At 42.3% G+C, this 19,945-nt stretch overlaps 2 protein-coding genes across 8 annotated transcripts in view; one reads left to right on the top strand and one right to left on the bottom strand.

Annotated features, from left to right (window-relative positions):
• The window catches only part of ENTPD7 (ectonucleoside triphosphate diphosphohydrolase 7), a 45,390-nt gene extending 39,199 nt beyond the window's left edge, over positions 1-6,191 (top strand). For all 3 annotated transcript variants that reach the window (XM_040992321.1, XM_040992320.1, XM_040992322.1), the window contains one exon: positions 63-6,191. In XM_040992321.1, the coding sequence (XP_040848255.1) occupies positions 63-279 (217 nt within the window). In that variant the 3' untranslated portion in view covers positions 280-6,191. The remainder of the gene's footprint in view (positions 1-62) is intronic.
• Positions 3,490-19,844, bottom strand: LOC121164253 (cytochrome c oxidase assembly protein COX15 homolog). Of its 5 annotated transcripts, XM_040992325.1 has the most exons (10): positions 19,691-19,844; positions 18,199-18,212; positions 17,959-18,138; positions 15,439-15,561; positions 14,400-14,586; positions 12,640-12,807; positions 11,719-11,800; positions 10,140-10,294; positions 9,596-9,709; positions 7,654-8,907 (listed from the first exon to the last, which is right to left on the bottom strand). In XM_040992325.1, exons 1-10 carry the CDS (start codon positions 19,778-19,780, stop codon positions 8,776-8,778), a joined length of 1,245 nt encoding a protein of 414 aa, XP_040848259.1. In that variant the 5' UTR covers positions 19,781-19,844; the 3' UTR covers positions 7,654-8,775. The 5 variants fall into 5 exon arrangements, with proteins under 5 accessions (XP_040848261.1, XP_040848259.1, XP_040848257.1 ...); XM_040992327.1 differs by lacking the exons at positions 7,654-8,907; positions 18,199-18,212 and adding an exon at positions 3,490-3,499 and having other exon boundaries at positions 9,591-9,709; positions 17,959-18,149; XM_040992323.1 differs by lacking the exon at positions 18,199-18,212 and having other exon boundaries at positions 9,596-9,742; positions 17,959-18,149.
• Positions 19,845-19,945: the final 101 nt, after the last annotated feature.

Raw genomic sequence — 19,945 nt, 5'->3', positions numbered from 1 at the left:
AAATCAGGGTGAACCATGCCCTGTGAAAGTAACGGTTCTTTCTGCCTCCAACTCCTCCCTAGGGATCTTCGGCAGGAAGGGGTCCGGCAAGCCCACGGTAGCTGGTTTCGTCTCTCATTTGTCTACAACCACTATCTCTTCTTCGCCTGTATCCTGGTGGTGCTACTGGCCATCATCCTGTACCTTCTGCGGCTACGCCGGATCCACCACCGACAAACTCGCACGTCAGCCCCATTGGACTTGCTGTGGATTGAAGAGGTGGTGCAGGTGGGGCCATGAGGCTGGACCAGAACTAGACAAACTCAAGTACCCCCAGCCTTGCTTCTCCGTGACTTCCTCCACTTTTCTTGTATTGGCCTCAGATGCTGCTTTGCTTGACCTTGTGGATATTTTTCCATGGAATTTCTACTTCTAATTCCTTCTCAGTTCCCAAGTCCTCTTCTCTGAGAGAAGCTGTGATTTAGTCTGTGAGGAACTAGATGATGAGAGATTGGTGCTAACAAAGGGGACCACATGTGGGCCAAGGGAAAGCATCTACTCCTCTGCGTGAGAGGGCTGGGTGTCCCAGGGTCTTCCCTCCCCTTGCTGAAGCATGAAGTTTGGCATTGGGCACTCCAGGGGCCTAGCTGAAACCAAACTTGGAGCATCTGACACAAAGCTATGGAGCATGTGTAGTGGCTCCTTCTTTCTCTGTAGCAGAGATACCATTTATGTGGAGATCCACAGTCTTTCCTAGGGAACTAAGGTCTTGGCAATTCAGTGGACCAAATAGGAATTTCCAGACAGCCAATATGACATGGCTTCCTTGCTAATTTGAGGGTGTGATCTGAGATCCCTGACGTATTGTTGACTGATGGTAGTATCCAACTTTAATAAGTTAGAACCCTTTCTAAATGAATGGTCCATTGAAGGCTTTACGATATTATCTGATGCCTGGTATGATTAGGATAGAAAAGTTCTGTGTCTATATGGCTCACAGGCTGTTTGGGCATTAACTTTGTTTTTTGGTTTTTGGGTTGGTTGGTGGGTTTTTTTTTTTGTGTGTGTGTGTTTGTTTTGTTTTGAGCCTAAGTATGCTGGTAGGATAGAGAAACTGTGATGGGGATCAGGGACCTGGATTTATTTAGGATATATATCTATATGTATAATTATTATTTTGAGCCCCTGTATAGATAGAATGCCTTCATTTCAGTGCTAAGATCAATATGTAATTTGGAAAGGACTGTGTTTGAGTTTTCAAAGAAAGAAGGGATAGTGTGAGCAGAGTGAGAAAAAGCAATAAAATCAAAGCTCTTGTTTATGTTTGAGAAATGGACAGCGTCTCGATTTGGGACCCTTAGAATGTCTGAAAGGGAGTAAATTCTAAACTTTGCAATATATGAGTCTGTTAATAAGCCACCTGGAAACCTCCAGAACTTCTGTTAAGAACAACAGATTGCTCGGTCACAATCAGCACTTCCATTAAGGAGAGAGGAAAAGCCATAGCAATCCTGTTTTTATCCGCTACCTTGAGGAGCTTGCTTCTCCTCTGTGGTTAGCCTTTAAATTGCACAAAAATTTCTTTGCATCAACTTCTTCCCTCATGGAGTCTTTACTGTTTACCCTTTACATACATGGTTGTGATTGTTCTGTCTACAAGTAAGCCTCCTTTTTGTCACCTTTGATAAATGAATGATTGAACATATCATATTATAAAGAAAAAAATAAGCAAACTCTTAAAAAATAAAAAACAGAAGAAAAATTAGGATCCTTCTAGAAATAAACTGTGCTGAAAATATACTGACCCTTGGTTGATGGCTAAAAGAGTATTGAGGCTAAATTGTTTTCAGATTGTATAAACATGGATCTAGCAAGCAGCTTCCTTTGGAAGTATCTCCTGCCTTTCACTAGGTCTTAGATCCCAGAAATTTCCTTTAACCTTTTAAGACCTTTGAATTGTCTTGACTTCATTTTACTTCTTGTCTTTGTGTCCCATGACTGAGTCCTCATCTGTGAATGCTGCTCAGAAATGATGTCCACATGCTTTTTCCGGCTATTGCCTACTCAGGTAACCTTTTGTTTCCCCTTGTCTTGGTTTCCAAACACTATTTCTATTTTTTTTTAATGGTATCTCGTTGATGACCTTACCAAAAGCTGTGTGAGTAGCTAACAGCAATCGTATTTGTTATGATACTGTATCAGGGATGTAATGATTAGTTCAATTTGAAAGTTCTCATTAGCAAAACTATTTATCCTGGTTGCGATAATAGTTACTATTTGTTAAGCACTTATTGTGTGTCAGACGCTCCGTTAAGATTTATACATGTATTATTTAATCACTATGATTAGCTTTCAAATTGACATTACCATATTCTTTTTATAGTTGAAAATTTTGGTATACTTATGTCTAGTAATTTTTTAATATAAATTTATTTCTTAATTTATTTGAATTAGTCTGAGGTATTTTTAGTGTCCATATCCTGTTTATATTATTATTGTGGTCCTAGACCTGTCTTCATTACTGTTGGTCTTCTCAGAATCTTATGGTATAGAAGATAAAGAACAGTCATAACTGTCAGAACTGAGGCATTGCTTCCTGTTTCTTCCATGCTCCCAGTTAGTACATTTTAAATGAGCTGTTACTAGCCAGGAACAAAGCCATTTATTCCTTGCCGAGGGCCAATCATAATCTTCATATTGCTTCCTTTTATGAAATATTCCTGTCCAGGAGCACAAATTATCTTGCTATACTCTTTACTGTCTTAGCTTATAGATTTAAAAAAATTCTTTCATCTTTTTTTACATTTTGAGTGACTCTTCCGTGAAGATTACTATTTGGTGTTTGAATCTTTACCAACCCTTCCTGATAACAGCAACAAAAAAACCTGAACTGCTGTTATTACATCTGTTATTACTGAGACAGGTCAAGATCGGAATCCATGGTTGATGCATAACAACTATCCCTTTCCCTTGAGTTCCTGTCGACAGAACACAATGGAAATATGAGCGACTAAGGTGGCGTTATGTTCTCTTTACATTACCCTAAGCCAAATTATTCATCTTTCTCTTTATACCTTTGTTCCTTGAATTTTCTTTGAAGAATTCTGATAATTTTTGCTAACCTTATATTTATTGTGTGAAGTTCACCCAAATTATTCCATCCTTCCATGTCCTCCTTTTATCCCCAAGAACTGTGACAATTGAAATGTGTTTGACTGGCAGTCTGCTATATAGTTGCTAAGCTAATCCGTTAGGCATAAACATTCCACATCAAAATAAAAATAACTAATACTTCCCATGGTATTATCTAAACAGATTCTCCCTTCCCCCATTTACCTGGCTCATGGTTTTTTTGTCTTGTTTTTTTGTCAAGGGTGAAAGACAAGTGGGAATATGGTTTGAGGTAAAAAACACTGGACCTGTTATAGAGCAGGCTTGGATTCTATCCTGATGCTGTCATTTGGTAGCTTTGGTACCAAGGCAAGTCACTTGACCTCTCTGGTTCAGTTCCTACCTATAAAATGAGAAGACATGATAAGGAACAAGAAGGCAGGGGGACAAGATAGAATAGTCATACAGGTGTGGGCAGAGGGTTTGAGCTTTTGAGTTAGAAGACCAGGCTGCACAAAAGAACCTCCTGTTTTTAAAAGTTTTATTTGAAAGGCAGAAAGAAAAATAAGGACCAATTTTCTATCTACTGATTCATTTCCCAAGTGTCCACTATAGCTGGGACTGCCAAGCTAACGCCAGCTTTGGAACTCAGTCTAGTCTCCCACATGGGCAGCAGGAAAACAAATATTTGAGCCATTATCTGCTGCCTCCCAGGATGTGCATCAGCAGGAAACTGGAATCCAAAGTGGAGCTAGGACTTAAACCCACGTGCTCCAGTTTGGGATGTGTCCTTCCCAAGTGGCGTTTAACCACACCTGCCCCAAGCCTATTTTTTCACAGCCTGTGACGATATGTTTGACAGGAATGACATTTCTATAGCATTCTTAAATGGCAAATCCCCTTGGTTCTATATACGAATAAACTGGGGGCCTAGCACAATGTATTTGGAATATTTGTACAGTTGTGATAAATGACTTCATAGAGCCTAGGTTTTTCTTTATTATGGAACACATACATATCCCAACTCCTCCCCCCCTTTTTTTAATAAAGGTTATTTTTTTTGAAAGGCAGAGTTACACAGAGAAAGATCTTCCAACTATTGGTCCAGTAGCTACAATGAAATGCTTGTTGACAGAATCCTTATAGCTGGCTGCAATAAAGCACACCCAGTTTTCTAACTGCTTCTGATACTCATTTGTGATTACTTTATTCACATTTACGATTACGTTTTACAAGAAATACTCTGATTTTAACTTTTGAAGTCACTTATTAAATACTTAGTTTTATATAGTTTTCTTAACTATAACATCCAAGCAGTTTATATGCTGAGTAAAATATAAATGAGGTTAGAAATACCAATTAGGTCCACCTCATTAACTTCATTCATACTCTTGAATGATTTCCAGACTCCTTGAGAAAAACAGTATTGTTTCTTTTTGCTGTTTTCTTGTTTGTTTTTTACTTTTTCAGAGTAATTTAGAGTGGATATCTTATTTTTTGCTGTCGTATGTACTATAACTTGGTTTCAATTGGAATTAAGAATTCAGGTCTGGCAATTCAAATTGTATGCTTCTGTCATACTTGTGATGATTTTGTTGGTATTACAAAAATACTAATTTTGAAAGATGAAGACTGAAAAACAAATGGCTCTTGGTTAACCATAAAGAATAGCAGACATTCCTGCAAACAGTGAGTATCATTGGAGTTCTGTATTCCAACTGCCTCTAGGATTTCTCAAGCCTTGGATCTGAGATCTAAGCTTTAAAGTATCCTGTTTGGTTATCCTCCTGTCAACTGTTTCGGCAGGTGGCTTATTGGAACTTCATTTTTAAGACTGTTTTGTCTCTTTTTAATGCTGGATAGAATTCCTGTATATTATTGCCTATTTCCCCCTTTCCCAATCATATTATTTTCACCTTTGCCAATAGCACTGGTAGAGAAACATGGAAAGATTAATTTTCTGGAAACCTGGGCAATAGAAATCCTTCTGTGTGTGACTGATTACTCGTATTATAAGGGCTTTCACTTTTATATTATAATCACTTCCTGCTTGCTGTCTTTTATAAAGACCAAAGTAGAAGACTGTTCTGTATCATAGGAGTTCATAGCCATGCATGGACAGTGTCAGGCCAGCCTGAAGTCATGTCTGCCTCTGCCTTTTAAGTGGGGCTGCCACCACTCTCAAGTCCACCTTGGTAGTAATTCCCTAAATTGCTCCTTCTACAGAGTACCTGCCAGTTTGGCTTGTCTTTTAGTAGGTTTATAATTTCTTCTCTGCAAACATCACAGATAAATACTTTGTGTAGCATTTCTGTGATTATGCTGTATTTGGAATTCTTGTTCCACAGTTCTCTTCAGCTAAAGCCCTAAACTGTATGCTGTGTCTTCTCCATTATTTCTACTTGAGCCATGGTCTCTGTAGTAGATTAATAAATAAAAAGGCCTTTTTATTGTGATCCACAGGTAGGACCTCCACAGTTTAAAACCCAAAGGCTGCCTGAACTGCATAGCTCTTGGGGGCTGTAAAAATGTTTTTCTAAAGCTCCACAGTTTCATAAGGATAGTGCTGAGCAACCACTGCCAGTTTCACTGGTAAACAGGAAGTCAGCTTTCAGGAAAGGCAATGCATTCTCCCTTCATGCAGGCACAAGGACGTCACCCATGTGATATACAACCTACCATTTGTCACCAAATCCAGGACAGATGTAGATACGCTGGGCTACCCAAGGACACCTGACGCAAGGATATCACTGCTGGCGTTTACAACCGTCACTTTCAGCAGCTGCTAATCATTATCCTTACTAACAGTGGACAGTATTTGTCAGTGTCATTTAAAGATAAAAATGCTAGGCTGACTAAAAAGCAATTGAGAGAATTGATGAGACATCTTTGGAGAATTTACTTAATCTGGTAGGTATGTGATGATTTTGGAAAGGACTGTAATCATTTTTAATTCATACATTCATTGACTGAATATCTGGAATGATATAACTAAGATAATCTCCACTCAGCAAGAGCTCATAGATATACAATAATGTATTTACAGAGCTAAATGCAGCCACGTGTTTTTCCAGACTTACCATCTGTAATAAAAGAAAAATGAAGTAAAATGACTGAAACTTGGAATTCATCCATGAGCTGCCACTTTCTTGCAGCAACTCTGGCAGTGCTTGTGTTGTGGGGAATTTGATGCAAAACACAGCAGCAACCTCATTTCTTATCTCACACAAAAAGAATTTTCATGCAGACAATTCCAGTTTGCAAAGCAGTATTTATTTAGGGGGGAAAAAAGGGGACTTCTGCCATAGTTGCAGGGGTGATGGTGGAGATGGTGTCTTTTATGTACTAACTCAAAGAAAAAAGAGAAAAAAAAATTCCTTTGCCATAGCACCTGGTTCCAAATCAGACTTCAGAAGGGTGGGCCTGGTTAACTTCCTCCTCCCATCTCTGACAGTGACCCAAAATGAGATTAGATGGGTTTTGACAATTCTGAGATGGTGGATTGATATGTTAATTCTACCTATCTGTCTTTCCTCAAGGAAAGAAGGTGCCCTTGAAAAAAGAAAAAAAAGAAATGGGGAGAAATGCATCTCTATATTTTTGACTAATCTGGACCCTAACTGCCTAATACCCCCCCCCCCCCCCCCCCCCCCGTCTGACTTCTCACACATTTGCATTTGGTTTATTGGGTGGGACGGTGCTGCCTACTGCTGAGGACTACCTGGGTTTAGGGGATCAAGAAGTGATGGGGGGACTTACCCCAGACAAAGAGAGAACATGAAAACAATGGTCTTACCCACTTTCCTAAAGCCCTTGACCCTTTGTGCCCTAATGAACCATGTAAAGATTATCAAAATAAAATAATTAAAAAAAAAAGTGATGAAGGGGACTGCCCTGGTAATGGGATTTCTTTGTTTTTAGAGAATGTTTTCTACCTAGGAGATAATGTGGTACCCTTAACATTATCAACAGGAGCAACATGATAGATGATAGGTGAGTGGGCTAGGAATGAGAATAAGGTAGCTGGAACTCTAAGGTCACTCACTAGGCTATTAGGAAACTAGGCCAGGGGTTGGTCCCAAAATGTCTACACACTGGAGTCACCTGGGGAACTTAAAAGAAAAAAAGTCTGTTACTGCACTCAAAAAGTATCCTTTAACTGGTCTTGAGGAGGTATAGATTTTGAAGCTTTTACAAAGATTTTAATATGAATAGTTGGGAACCACTTCTATGCCAAAGCATAAACCTACCAGGGTCCGGGATTTCAGAAAAATCAAAGACAAACTTTCGTTTTGCAAAGAACCCCTTGAAAATGGTGGCCCAGAAATGGAAAGGAAACTGAGATGATTAATCAGATTGTAAATTGGCAATTTTAATTTTTTCTTTTATTTTGATAATCTTAATTAGGTCACAGAGGATCAAGGGTTACAGAAAAGTGGGTAAGACCATTGTTTCCACATTTTTTTGTGTGTGTATCTGGGGTAAGGAGGGAGATGTAGGGAGAAGCCCCGCCCAACCTCCCACTCCATCCTAGGATCCCCGACATGGGACATCCTCCAAGGGCACTGCTCAGCTGGTTTCAATAGTTCAACAGTTCTGAATTGCTAAATCGGCAATTTTTAGATCATACACAGTTCCCAGATCTGTGAAGACTACCTAACATTTGTAAAAGCTTGACCTTACTTGCTTATGCTTACCTGAGCATTTACATAAAAACTTTGATACCTAGACTTGCAAAGCAGCAAAGGATGAGCTCATTGATAGCTTAGCTCCTTCACTGGGACACTTGCCCTCCACACCCTCCCCAATGCTTCTACAAATAGGAAAGCTACTTTTTGGCAACCTTGACCTATCACTTTGCAGCACAAAGGAAACTCACTCTCCTGCTGCTTTTCAAGGGTGGGACTTTTGCTCTCTGGAGCTGTTCTCATCAGTAAAAAACCCACTAACTCCTTGGGCCATTCCTTGTGTGATAGTGGTTCTGGCCTCTTCCTCTGGACACTTATGTAACGGGAGATGTCCTGCCTCTGTTATCGAGTGAGAATGCTGCACCTTAGTGATATTCTGACAGCACTGGAAACACACTGATTTGTTTTGTTATTTAAATCCAAAGCCAGCTGAAATCCCTTAAGTCTTTTTTTACATGAAATATAACGCCAAGCCTCTTTATCCAAACTTCTATAAATTACTTTATTCAAATGAGGATGTTAACTCTATATAATTTGCTTAATTTCACAACCCATGCTTGTGCTCTCTGGTGAACTGTCAGAGCAATTTCAGTCCGAGGAAATTATTAACCTTCATGAGCCAAGGAGCACTTGGAGCCGTTCTGAGCTGCCTCTGTCCCTCTGTCATCTATTGTTAGTAATGCTGGATTCCTGCATCTTTACATTCGATGTTTTACTCCAAATCACTGAATTAAAACAACATGTGATGTAGCAGTTAGAGCACTGCTTGGTCCAAGTTCAAGTGCTGCAACTCCACTTTGAGTCCAGCTTCCTGCTGAGGTGCAGCCTGAGAGGCAACAGATGATGGCCAGGTGCTCTGGTCTGTGCCACCCATGGGGATTGGGTTCTGGGTTCTGACTGTAGCCTGTCCAGTTCTGCCTGTTACAGGTACTTGGGGAGTGAGCCACAATAGATGGAAAATGTCTGTCTCCGTCCTGAGAAGCTGATCCTCTGTGGATTACTTTGGGACTCTTCGGAGTTCGTTCATGAGCCAAAGGGCACCACTGAGAAGAGCCAAGGAGCCCGACTGGTGAGTGGCAGCCAGTGCAGTTGGGACATACATCAGCAGAGTGCTAATGCCCAAACCCACCTGTTGCAAAGGGGAGAAAGCAAATGGAAAAGTAGTAACCACATGTCCAAATGGAAAATGTTAAAATGTGGGCCTCCACATTATCCCACCAATACATTAAAAAAAAAAAAAATGTTAATGCTACTTGCTTTTGCTTTTCATTTAATAAAATGTCATGCAAGATTACTTTAGTAGCATAGTAATCAGGTATCATTGCTGTTTATTTAAATACAGCATTTCCAGTATTCTACAATGAATTTCCTTATGTAAAATTCTGCAGCACAGTGTTCCTGGAACAGACACTGAACAACAAGCTGGACCAAAGGACTTTATGCTTTGGCATTTGAAGATATTGCTAGTCCCCTGAAAAATGCTGTACCAATTCATGCTCCCATGAGAAACATTTTACGATAACCACTACTTCCCTGTACCTCTTCTGATACCTGATTATCTTTCCTTTTTTTCCTTCATTTTCTCTTTGGAACAAAATGGTAGTCACTGTTTGCTCCTCTCTGATTGTGAGTGAAGCCAAACAATTTTTCAGGTTTACTTGCCATTCAGCACTTTTTATATATTGCTATACCTTATTTTCAGGTTATTAATCTTTTAGTCTTATTATAAATGCTGAATATATTTTCTGTGTTATGCCACCTCTCCTTTTCAACTTTCTTTTGGAGACATCATCAGATCAAAGGGAAGTGGTTTATACCTGTGTATATGCCAAAGCCAGCAGGGTCACTGCTGCCATCCGGGTCCTTCGGGGCAGGGGCACTCTCCGCGACAGGAAGTAGAGCACTGTAATGGCAGTGACTGAAGTGATCCCCTGTGGGGAAGAAAGACCCCTCACAATGCCTGCCTTCGAATCACCTGCCTGCCTAGTTTCTGCTCACCTTTTAATGCTTCTCTGGAAACACACAGCAACCAGCAGGGCCGCTCCTATACCAGCCACTGGGTGTTCCAGCACTTCCACCCACAACCATTCCCTGGTCGTCTTCAGCTTGTCATTCAAAGGCTTTTTTCACTTGACAGGCATTCCCTCTGATTCATTTGAAAGCCAGAAATACTGACAGGGAAAGGCACAGGCAGACAGATCTTTTGTCCACCTTTTCTCTCCTCAGATGGCTGCAATAGCCAGAGCTGGGCCAGGACAAAGCTGGGTGCAGGCAACTTCTTCTGGTCTCCCACATGGGTGCAGGGGCGTATGCACTTGGGTTGCTTGTACTCAGCAGCAGGAAACCACCAGCCATACTCACCAGAACTCGGTGGTCAAACTGCACCATGGTGGGATTCTCAAAGACATTCCTCAGGATGGGGGAAAAGGTGAAGAGGTCTTCTGGGATCCAGGAGTCTCCCATTTTGGGGAAGGAGTTGTAAACAAGTCCAGCATCAAGCCCTGCCACAAAAGCTCCTGTGTTCGAATGTAAAGAGACATTTATCACAATGACAGAAGAGACCAAATCTTAGTTCTGACATGGAAAAAAAAATAAAGACTAAAAACATTATCCCAGAGTTAGACAACAGTCACAGCATAATAAAAACATATATAATAAAATTTCTCAGATAATATACATCATAATCACTATGAGAGCTTTTAAATATCAACACCTATTCTAAGACTCCGGACAGCTCCACTAGTTCTGGAAGAAGCACAAATGTTTGGCAAAATCCTCTCAGTGACTGACACCCTCCTCCCACTGAGTACCACTGACTCGATTTAGATATGCTCTTTTCCCAGCTGACGGCATGATTTACTCCCTCACTTCTGTGGGTCTCAATTTAACCTTACAGAGATCTCACCCAATAATCTTGTAAAACTATTCTCCCTTACCCCATATCTCTCTGCTCCCTCATCCTATTTTATTTTTCTTCACAGCACTGAATACCATCTGAAGTTATCTGACTTCCCTAAGTGCTCAAAAAATGTTTGTTGAATGAACACAGAAATGAGAAAAAGCCCAGACTTATGAACTGAGTCCTGGGTAAACACATAAAGGGGGTATCCATGAATTAATGGACAACTGATGTTTTATTTATTATTAAAGAAGATGTGGAGGACTGTGGATTCTATTGCTTATCTTTGTGAATGCTGCTTATAAAGTCAAAATCCATGCTCTTGTATTAAGGGGAAAAGGGGTTGGAGAAGCCATTGATTTGAATCAGTACTATTTTTACTTCAGAGCAGAGCAGTACTGTCCAACAGAACTTCCTATGATAATAGAAAGGAACTCTTAAAATGAACTAGTGTGAGTGAAGAACTAAAATTCTAGTTCATGTTGATTTAACTAACCCATGAGGCTCCTGATTCCGCTACTGCACCGTGCACAGGAGGAGATGTGGTTTATAGACTGCAGGAGATTCTGTGCTGCTCTCTGCTGGAATGAATGCTCTCCTTTGACCATCTTTGGAGGTACAACTTTTTCTGACTTATCTTGGTGTAATATATTAACAACGTCTATGTAATAATAACAGCTAATGCTTTGGTAGCCCTTGCTCTCTGTGTTCCAGGTGCTACTGTGAACACATCATGTGTGTTACTCGTTCTGCTGTCATCCCACTGAGGCTCAGAGGGTTCACAATTTACAGGTGATGAAGCCAGCATTTGAACACTGGCAGCTTGGATGTAGGCAGATATTTGATAGTTCTGTTCAAGTGCCAAGAAAGTAGGATTATTTTTTTGGAAGAGAGGACTAGAAAACAGGGTGAAGATGGTAGCAATGAGAGACAGGTGTGAAAGAGAACTAGGAAGATGCAGGAGGAAGGGGCAAAGCACTAGGGGAACCATTCCACCAGAGTGGAATGGAAAAGGCCATCTTTGGTAATAGTCACACCTACCTGAGAGAGCCGTGAGGAACACTAAACCTGCCGTTCCATGAGCGAATCGCCTCAACTGCAGGAGTTGACGGGTTTCAGGCAACTAAATAAGAAAGGAAATCCTCCAGATAAACTATTGCAGGAACTAGGAAAGGCAGCAAAGATCTTGAAAGCCAAACACAAAATGTGGTATATCCATACAATGGGCTATCAGTGAACCTTTAAGAGGAAGGCACGTGTTATAACATGGAAGAACCTGGAGAACATTATGCTAAATGAAGATGTCCATCACAAAGACATACTGATTCTGCTTATATGAGGTAACCAGAAGAGTAAAATCAATTGAGTCAAATCAAATAAAGTAGAATGGAGGTTTCCAGGGACTAGGCAAAGAAGTACCTGGGAAGTTAATATTTAATGGGTATGAAAAAGCTTTGGAGATTGGCTGCACAGAAACATGAAGGCAATCACATGGTACATAATGACATTTGGATCAAAAGATGGATGGTGTATGACAGTGGCCTCATAAGACTAGAATGCACGGACCGTGTAGCTGTTGAGTTTATCTCAGAATACTCTGATGTCTACCCAACAGCCAAATCATTTAATTATTCAATGCTTTAGTTAACACTACTGAACTACACACTAAAAAATGGTTAATAAATTCCAGTATGTGTGTTTGCACCCACAATGTTTAAAAATATTGCAGCCAAGTTTTTACTTTTGGATGTTTGCTTTAGCTCATCCAAAACACATTTTACTGTGCATTCCAAAACTGTTCAATGTCCTAAAAGCTCAATGTTTCTCTAAACTTTGGGGAATAATCACAGATGCTCCTCTAAGGGAATTTGTAAATTTGGACCTGGAGCCAGAATGTCCACTTCCCTGATACCCTCAGCCATCTATGTGGAGATGGTTAACAATACCCGGATGGATTTTCACCTTGTGTTGAGGAAGCAGCAGTGACAGTGAGGTCCACAGGCTGGCACAATACAAAACAAGGGCTGACCCCAGGTGGGCAGCGAGGCGGTACTGGCTAACCCGAGGGATGTCATAGGAGTCAGGTTTTTCTTCTAATCCACTTTTCACCATATACCATCCCAACAGACCCTAGAATCCAAAACAGAGGAAGCCATTAAATAAGCTGGAAACTGTCCAGATTCCCCGAGTAAGTGCATCAGAATACTGCCCACCTGACCTCTGCTTGCCTGACTCTGCTATATGCTCTGTGTCTCAAGAATCAAGGTAGATGGCACCCATGACTAAAGTAGAATCCAAACAGAGAAAGGGGCACAGAAGAGCATCTGTGTGCAAAGCTATACCAATACCGGTGTGCCTGGTGTGTTTTAACATCATGTAATCCAGTAAAACAGCAGAGCAGGAGTTGAGACACCCGAGTTTGATATGGCAGCTGTTTGGGACTCCTGCATCCTTCCTGGAGTCCTAGGCTTCCAGTGTGACTGCTCTGATTCCAGCTCCCTGCGATTTCTTTCCCAAGATTACCCTGGATTTTCTAGTTACTCTGATTTCATCTGCATGAGACACTAGATGGTGAAGGTGAATGCCTTTTTCCCATATCCTGTTCAACACCTTCCCTTTCTTCCTTCCTGGAAGTTTGTTCTAAGATATAGCTTCTGTTTTGTTCCATCTACCCTTCCCTAGTTTCAGTGAGATTTATTAGTGTCTAATTCTTTATAATCTGTTTATGGCCTCCATTTTTTTCTTTTCCTTCTTTCATCCTGTCTAGCTGGCAGCTTCTTAGCACATCCGAGTAAAATTAACCTATCTTCCTCCTGATCAAATTCTGATTTCTTTGATGCTCTGCTACTCTCCCTTAGGACCTGAAACAGACAGACTTCTGTCTTCACTCATAATTCCCATTCTTGGCTCTCAGCTCTTAACTATGTCTTTCAAAGCTCTTTCCTTAAGAAAGTTCAACTTACAAGAGTTTAGTCAGCATTTGTACTTAACTATCTTTCAGCTATAACCATTTTCCTTTTTTTTTTCCAAAGGCATTGATTTACTTAAAAGACAGAGATATAGACAGAGAAACATCTCCCATCCACTTGTCTAGTCTTCATATTTAACAGCTGGGGTTGGGCTAGGTCGAAGCGAAGAGCTAGAAACTCTCTGGGTCTCCCATACAGGTTGTAGAGATTGAGTACTTGTGTTATCATCTGGTTCCTGTCAAGGGTGCACATCAGCAGGAAGCAAGAACATAGAGCAGAGCTGAGACTTGACCCGAGCTCCCTGACATGGGATGCAGGGGTCCCAAGCAGCAGCCTACCTGCTACATCAAAGCCTGCCCTATTACAGTATAGGTATCCACTTTTTCATGCAACAGACAAGCTAAAATTAAGAAATTGCCTGTTATGATGCATGAAAATGCTTATATGATTATTGAGTGCTTATTAATTTGACACTTGACTAAGTGTATTATATGCATTATCTCATTTAATATTCACACACAAATAAACCATAGGTACTACTATTACTCCCATTTACAACTAAGGGAATCAGAATTTACAGAGGTTAGCTAATTGACCTGAAGTGGTGGAGCTGGGGCTTGAGGTCAAGCATGTAACACTAAAATTTATATTCTTACCCACTGTTACAATCCCTCAAATGTTACTTTTAAAAAATGATGCCAAATAGGACACTCCGGGAGCATCTATGATTCCCTATGCTTCAGTCACTCTTACCTGGAAGCAGACTAAGCCACAGAGGGCAAGAACACGTCCCTTCATGCCACGGCTGAGCCAGCCCTTTTTCCAAAAGTAGGCAGCGGGCAGAATGTATGCAAGGCCTACCATGCGACCCCACATTCGATGCGAGTACTCCATGTACCAGATGAACTTGAATTCTGCTAGCGTCATGTTATGATTGAGGCTGAGTAAAATGGGAAATAAAAAAGGAAAAAAGAAGAAACATCCATCTTATTAATACTTCCCTGTGGAATGCAGAACTTCTGAGACTTGTACCCTGATTCTGCCCTCTTTCTCAGACTTTGCAGGGGCTGGTGCTGTGGTACATCCTGTTAGGCTGCCACTTGAGATGGCGGCATCCCATATTAACACTGGTTCAAGTTCCAGATATTTCTGCTTCTGATCAGCTCCCTGTTAATGCACCTGGAAAGGCCGTGGAAGATACACTCTAGTGCCTGGGCCCCTACTACCCACTTGGGAGACATGGATGGGGCTCCAGGCCCGTGGCTTCAGCCTGGTTTAGTCATTTGAAGAGTGAACCAGCCGAAAGATAAACTCTGTCTTTCCTTTTAACTTCAAATAAATTATTATTTTTTTAAAGCATGACTTTGGAATTGGAAGAACAGAATAAGCAGCTGACTAAATGTAACTTAACCAAAGATCAAGAAGTAAAGGAATCTGGAGAGACCACCGAGGCTGCCCACACACCATGTCAGAGTGCCCAGATTCAGGTCAAGCCCCACTCTTGGTTCCAGCTTCCTGTTACTGTGAGCTCTGGGAAGCAGTGGGTGATGGCTTAAGTAGATAAGTTCCTGCCATCCACGGAGGAGGCCTGGACCAAGTTTCTGGCTCCTAGCCCACCCCGGGAGTTGTGGGCATTTGGGGACCCAGCAGATCAGACATTTCTGTTGTTTGGCCTTTTAAATGCACACACACATAATTTTTTTTATAAAGAGATATAACCATTCTGAAGGGTATTAAACAGTATACTGAATTGCTCTACTGGGATGTTTACCTGATTTTCTCAAATACTTACATTTTAAATTCTGGAAATTGCTGGTATTTTTGGAATTCTTCTTCCCACTCTTCCTGGCTTGTAGGTGGCTTCATTTCCTTTATTAAATGCCAGTCTACCATAGAGAGGCCAGACTCTGTTAGCCTTAGAATAAGAAACAATTGTGAGTTATGTATGTGATACTCAATTACCCAGATGGTTCCTGGCAGTAGACTGGAAATGCACCCCACTAAAGGTAAACACGTCCTTCCATTATTTCTTCTTTCAATACCTTTCTATTGCTAAGAATTTTTTTTTTTCAGAAATAGTTACTATCGGGTACAATTTTCTTCACCTCTCCCCTGTTTTTCCTTTCAATAGCTTTTCTTCATAGTCAAAATTAACCCTGAGATCAAACAGATGTATTCTAAATGCATAGCCAACATTATTTACAAGGGGAAAAGTGATTTATTACAGGTACTTAGTTTAACTTCTTGAGTTAATTTAAAGACAATAAAGCCCAATTTTGTTGCAGTTTTCTGTACCTGCCCATATAAAATAGAAATTTTCACATAAAGGTCCACAGAATGTGGACAGAATTTGAGGGACACATTTTCTATAAAGATCAAAAAGTATTTTCACAAAAAGGAGTGAAGGTTCCTAAAATAAAAGGCTGATTTTAGACCGGAACCAAACAATACAGCCAATTTTCAAAGAGATTCCCATTGACAAAAGATGAGACAGTTGGGGCCCAGCACAACAGCCTAGTGGCTAAATCCTCCCCCTTGCATGTGGCAGGATCCCATAAGGGTGCTGGTTCATGTCCCAGCTGCTCCATGTCCCATCCCACTCCCAGCTTGTGGCCTGGGAAAGCAAAGGAAAGCCCACTGCCTTAGAACCCTGCACCCGCATGAAAGAAGCTCCTGGTTCCTGGCTTCAGATTGGCTCAGCTCCCACCATTGTGGCCCCCCAGGGAGTGAACCAGTGGATGGAAGATCTTTGTATCTCCTTCTCTCTGTATAGGACTTTCCAATAAGACTAAATCTGTTAAATTATTTTTTGAAAGATTTTACTTATTTGATTAAATCATCAGTATCATCAATCACAATGGACTGAAACCTATCAAATATGTTTAAACTTATGAACTCATAATGACATCATAAAATTCAAATGCTTTATCTGTTGCCTCTGTAAGCTCCTGAGAACGAGTTTATTATTTTAGAAATTAATAAAGAGAAAGCAAATATTTATCCTGCTTTTCGTGTTACTAATGCCTTTGGATAACCAAATGCTGACTGGGGAAAGTTTCTCTGTACTAAAATATTAACATTTTGTGACTTTAATTAAATAGCGGACAAGACCAGATATTCACAAATGTGCTGCTCTCCCATGAAGTCTTTTGCCCTCTTACTCCCAATCTGAATCTCATTAAGCAAATAGCTACTATAGGAAATACAAAGAAAGAGACATGTTAAATTTCACTATAAGAATGCAATCAGCAAAATCCAGAGTAACTACGGATGAGTCACTTTGTTCATCAACAATAAATGACACCGCGATTAGCTAATCCTCTCCCTGCAAGCGTTAGGATCCCATTTGAGTACCACTTTGTGTCCCGGCTGCTACACTTCCATCCAGCTCCCTGCTTGTGGCCTGTGATAAGCAGTAGAAGATGGCCCAAAGCCTTGAGATCCTGCACCTGCGTGGGAGACCTGAAAAAGACTCCTGGCTCCAGCTCAGCTCCAGCCATTGCGGCCATTTGGGGAGTGAACCAACAGATGGAAGATCTTTCTCTGTAACTGTGCCTTTCCAATAAAAATTAATAAATCTTATTTTTAAAAACTATAAAGGAGAGAAGGGAAGAATCTGAATTCATCTGGTGTCTTTATGGATTGAGAGACATATGAATAAATGGGATACATAGAATGTATTTGTTTTTACTTCAAACAGTTAAAAGCTTTAGGGTTTGTGCTTGGGGCAGTGAAGACAGCACTGGAGCACCTGTAGCCTGGATCTGGCAGCCCAGATCCAGTCCTGGCTCTACTTTTGACTCCAGCTTCCTGCCACAGTCTTTATGAAAGATTGCTAAAACACTAAGTCCACGGCTTGGGCTGTGGTGCTGCAGCTGCTGCACATTCTAGCAGCCCTTATCAGAGTGCTGGTTTGAGACCCAGCTACTCTGCCTCCGATCCAGATTCCTGCTAATGTGCCTGGAAGGCAGTGGAAGACACTGGAAGCACGTGGTTCCTGCTACTTATGTGGGCAACATGGATGGAGTCCCTGGGTCCTGGCTTCAGTGTGGTCTCTTGAGAGCTCTTCCAGCCAATTGAGGACTAAAACGGCAGATGGAAAATCTTCTGTCTCTCCTTGGCTTTCAAACATATAAATAAATCCTCTATTTAAAAAAAAATAAGCTCACTATGATACAGCAGTACAAATGATCAGACATGTTCCCTCTTTAAGGAACTGTCCTGCTTTGTAAAATGAGAGCCTATCCTTACGACCTCAGGGTCTTTTCCTCTCCCTTGTCTCGTGCCTCTGTTGATGACCCCAATTCCTCACCTTGTCACACCACCGAGGATGACTGCTCCAGCCACCGTCCCACTGCAGACCAGGAGCCAGCGGCCCACCACTCGCTCAGCAGCCTTCGAGGCGAGGGACACTCCACCCCTTCCAGATGGCAAGGCTACTTGGGAGATGGTACTGTATCGCCCTGGCTTCCAAGGGAGCCTCATGCCACAGCTGCAGCCACACTAAGGATCGAGACAGACACATGTCACCTGGAGAGAAATGGACAAGGGCTGCCCCCCCCCACACTCAACCCCTACGTGCTGACATCTGCCTTCTGCCCGCTAAGCGGTCATCTCTCACGGCATCCACCCTCCAGCTGATTTTCCCACCTCAAGTCATGCTTCCCACCAGCCCATCTCCATACTACGTGTCCTGGTCTCTGCTGTCTTTTCCTCAGACACCCAAATAGGGATTGTTCTTTTTTTTTTTTTCATAAGATTTATTTTCATTGAAAATGAAAATATATACAGAGATATACAGATATACAAAGAAGAAGAGGGACAGAAGGGAAGATCATGCATCCACTGATTCACTCCTGAAGCGGCCGCAAAAACCGGAGCTGTGCTGATCAGAAGCCAGGAGCCTGGAGTCTCTTCCAGGTCTCCCACATGAGTGGCAGGGTCCCAAGGCCTTGGATCTTCCCAGGCCACATACAGGGAGCTGGATGGGAAGTGCAGCAGCTGGGACATGAGCCAGTGCCTGTATGGGATCCTGGCACGTGCAAGGTGAGGACTTTAATCGCTAGCCTATCGCACTAGGCCTGGGTTATTTTCTGTCTCCTGCAGGTCTTGAAACATGGTTTCTCACTGACTCTGTTCCTTCACTGACAACAGCCACTGCAAATCTCAACCTCTGGGAAGCATTTCCAGACTTTCCAAGGTCTGCAACAGGTCACCCTCACTCATCCATCACTATCTCACAGTAAAATATGAGCTCCAGACAAAAGGGTCTGGGCCATCTTGCTCCTCCCCTCCTTAGACTCCCACTGTTCCCTTAACTACACCTTTCATCTCTGACAAATGGATTAACTATCGCTTCCTCCAAGGCAGGGGACACAAACACCCAATGTGCATGCAGTGGGCGTCAGGCACAGTGGTGGAAATGCCCACCTCCCAGATCTCCCATGTTGGAGCACTTAGGTCAGACTCTCAGCTCAACTCCAACTTTCTGCCAATGCACAGCCTCAACGCCAGTCGGTCTCTGCCATCCACGTGGGACACCTGGATGGCATTCCTCCATCCAGGCCTGGCCCAGGCCCAGCTCCAGCCTTTAGGGACAGCTGACTGCCTCTCAAATAAGTGTTTTTTTAATCACTTAGTAGTTATCACTTGAGCTAATATCAATTCTGCCTCTATTCTTAAAGCATTCCTGTTTGTATTTCTAATTAATCATTTTTAGATAACGAGGGCTCAATGCCCTTCTCTATAGAAAGGAGTTATAAAGTAGCTCTCGACTCCTCGGAGGGCACCTTAGCAAAAAATAAAACCAGAAATTGCCAAGTTTTTTACTTTGCGCTAAGGCTTTTTGTACAAGCCTTAGGAGGTAGAGCTATCCCCATTTTACAGATGAGGACACCGAGGCACAGAAAGGTGCCTGCAGCAAACCGTGGGTTCACACTAGCACCCAGGCTCTGGACCGAGGGGAGTGCCAGAAACATGCGGTTTACGTCGGCCCTTTGACCTCCCGCCCCCGTTCCCGGGGACCAAGGCCGCAGCACGGTTACCTGCGCTCCAGGCGCGGCCCTGGGAGACAGCAGCGGGAGACCGCGGCTGCCCATCAGGGCCTTCAAGGGAGGACCGAGCAGCCGCTGCATGGCGACCTACGGGGCCCGCCGCGCACGGGTCAGCAGCCGGGATGTCTCCCCGGCCCACGGCGAAGGACCAACACTTCCGGCAACGCAGCGAACAGGGACTGCGCCTGCGTGCGAGCCACTCGGCTGGCGCGGGGGATGCTGGGTCCCGAGCGTCGGGGGCGCGCC

The sequence above is a fragment of the Ochotona curzoniae genome, unplaced genomic scaffold (genome assembly GCF_017591425.1).
Source record: "Ochotona curzoniae isolate NIBS_2020 unplaced genomic scaffold, NIBS_Ocur_1.0 contig_66, whole genome shotgun sequence".
Taxonomy (NCBI): domain Eukaryota; kingdom Metazoa; phylum Chordata; class Mammalia; order Lagomorpha; family Ochotonidae; genus Ochotona; species Ochotona curzoniae.
Note: the sequence above shows the minus strand (reverse complement) of the source record. Positions and strands in the feature narration are given on the sequence as shown.

Coding starts and splice junctions, on each gene's coding strand:
- LOC121164253 (XM_040992323.1), bottom strand. CDS start 19,780: ATGCAGCGGCTGCTCGGTCCTCCCTTGAAGGCCCTGATGGGCAGCCGC. Junction 11,801..12,639: donor TGCTGCTTCCTCAACACAAG/GTGAAAATCCAT, acceptor TTTCTTATTTAG/TTGCCTGAAACCCGTCAACT. Junction 10,295..11,718: donor GTTCCTCACGGCTCTCTCAG/GTAGGTGTGACT, acceptor ATTCGAACACAG/GAGCTTTTGTGGCAGGGCTT.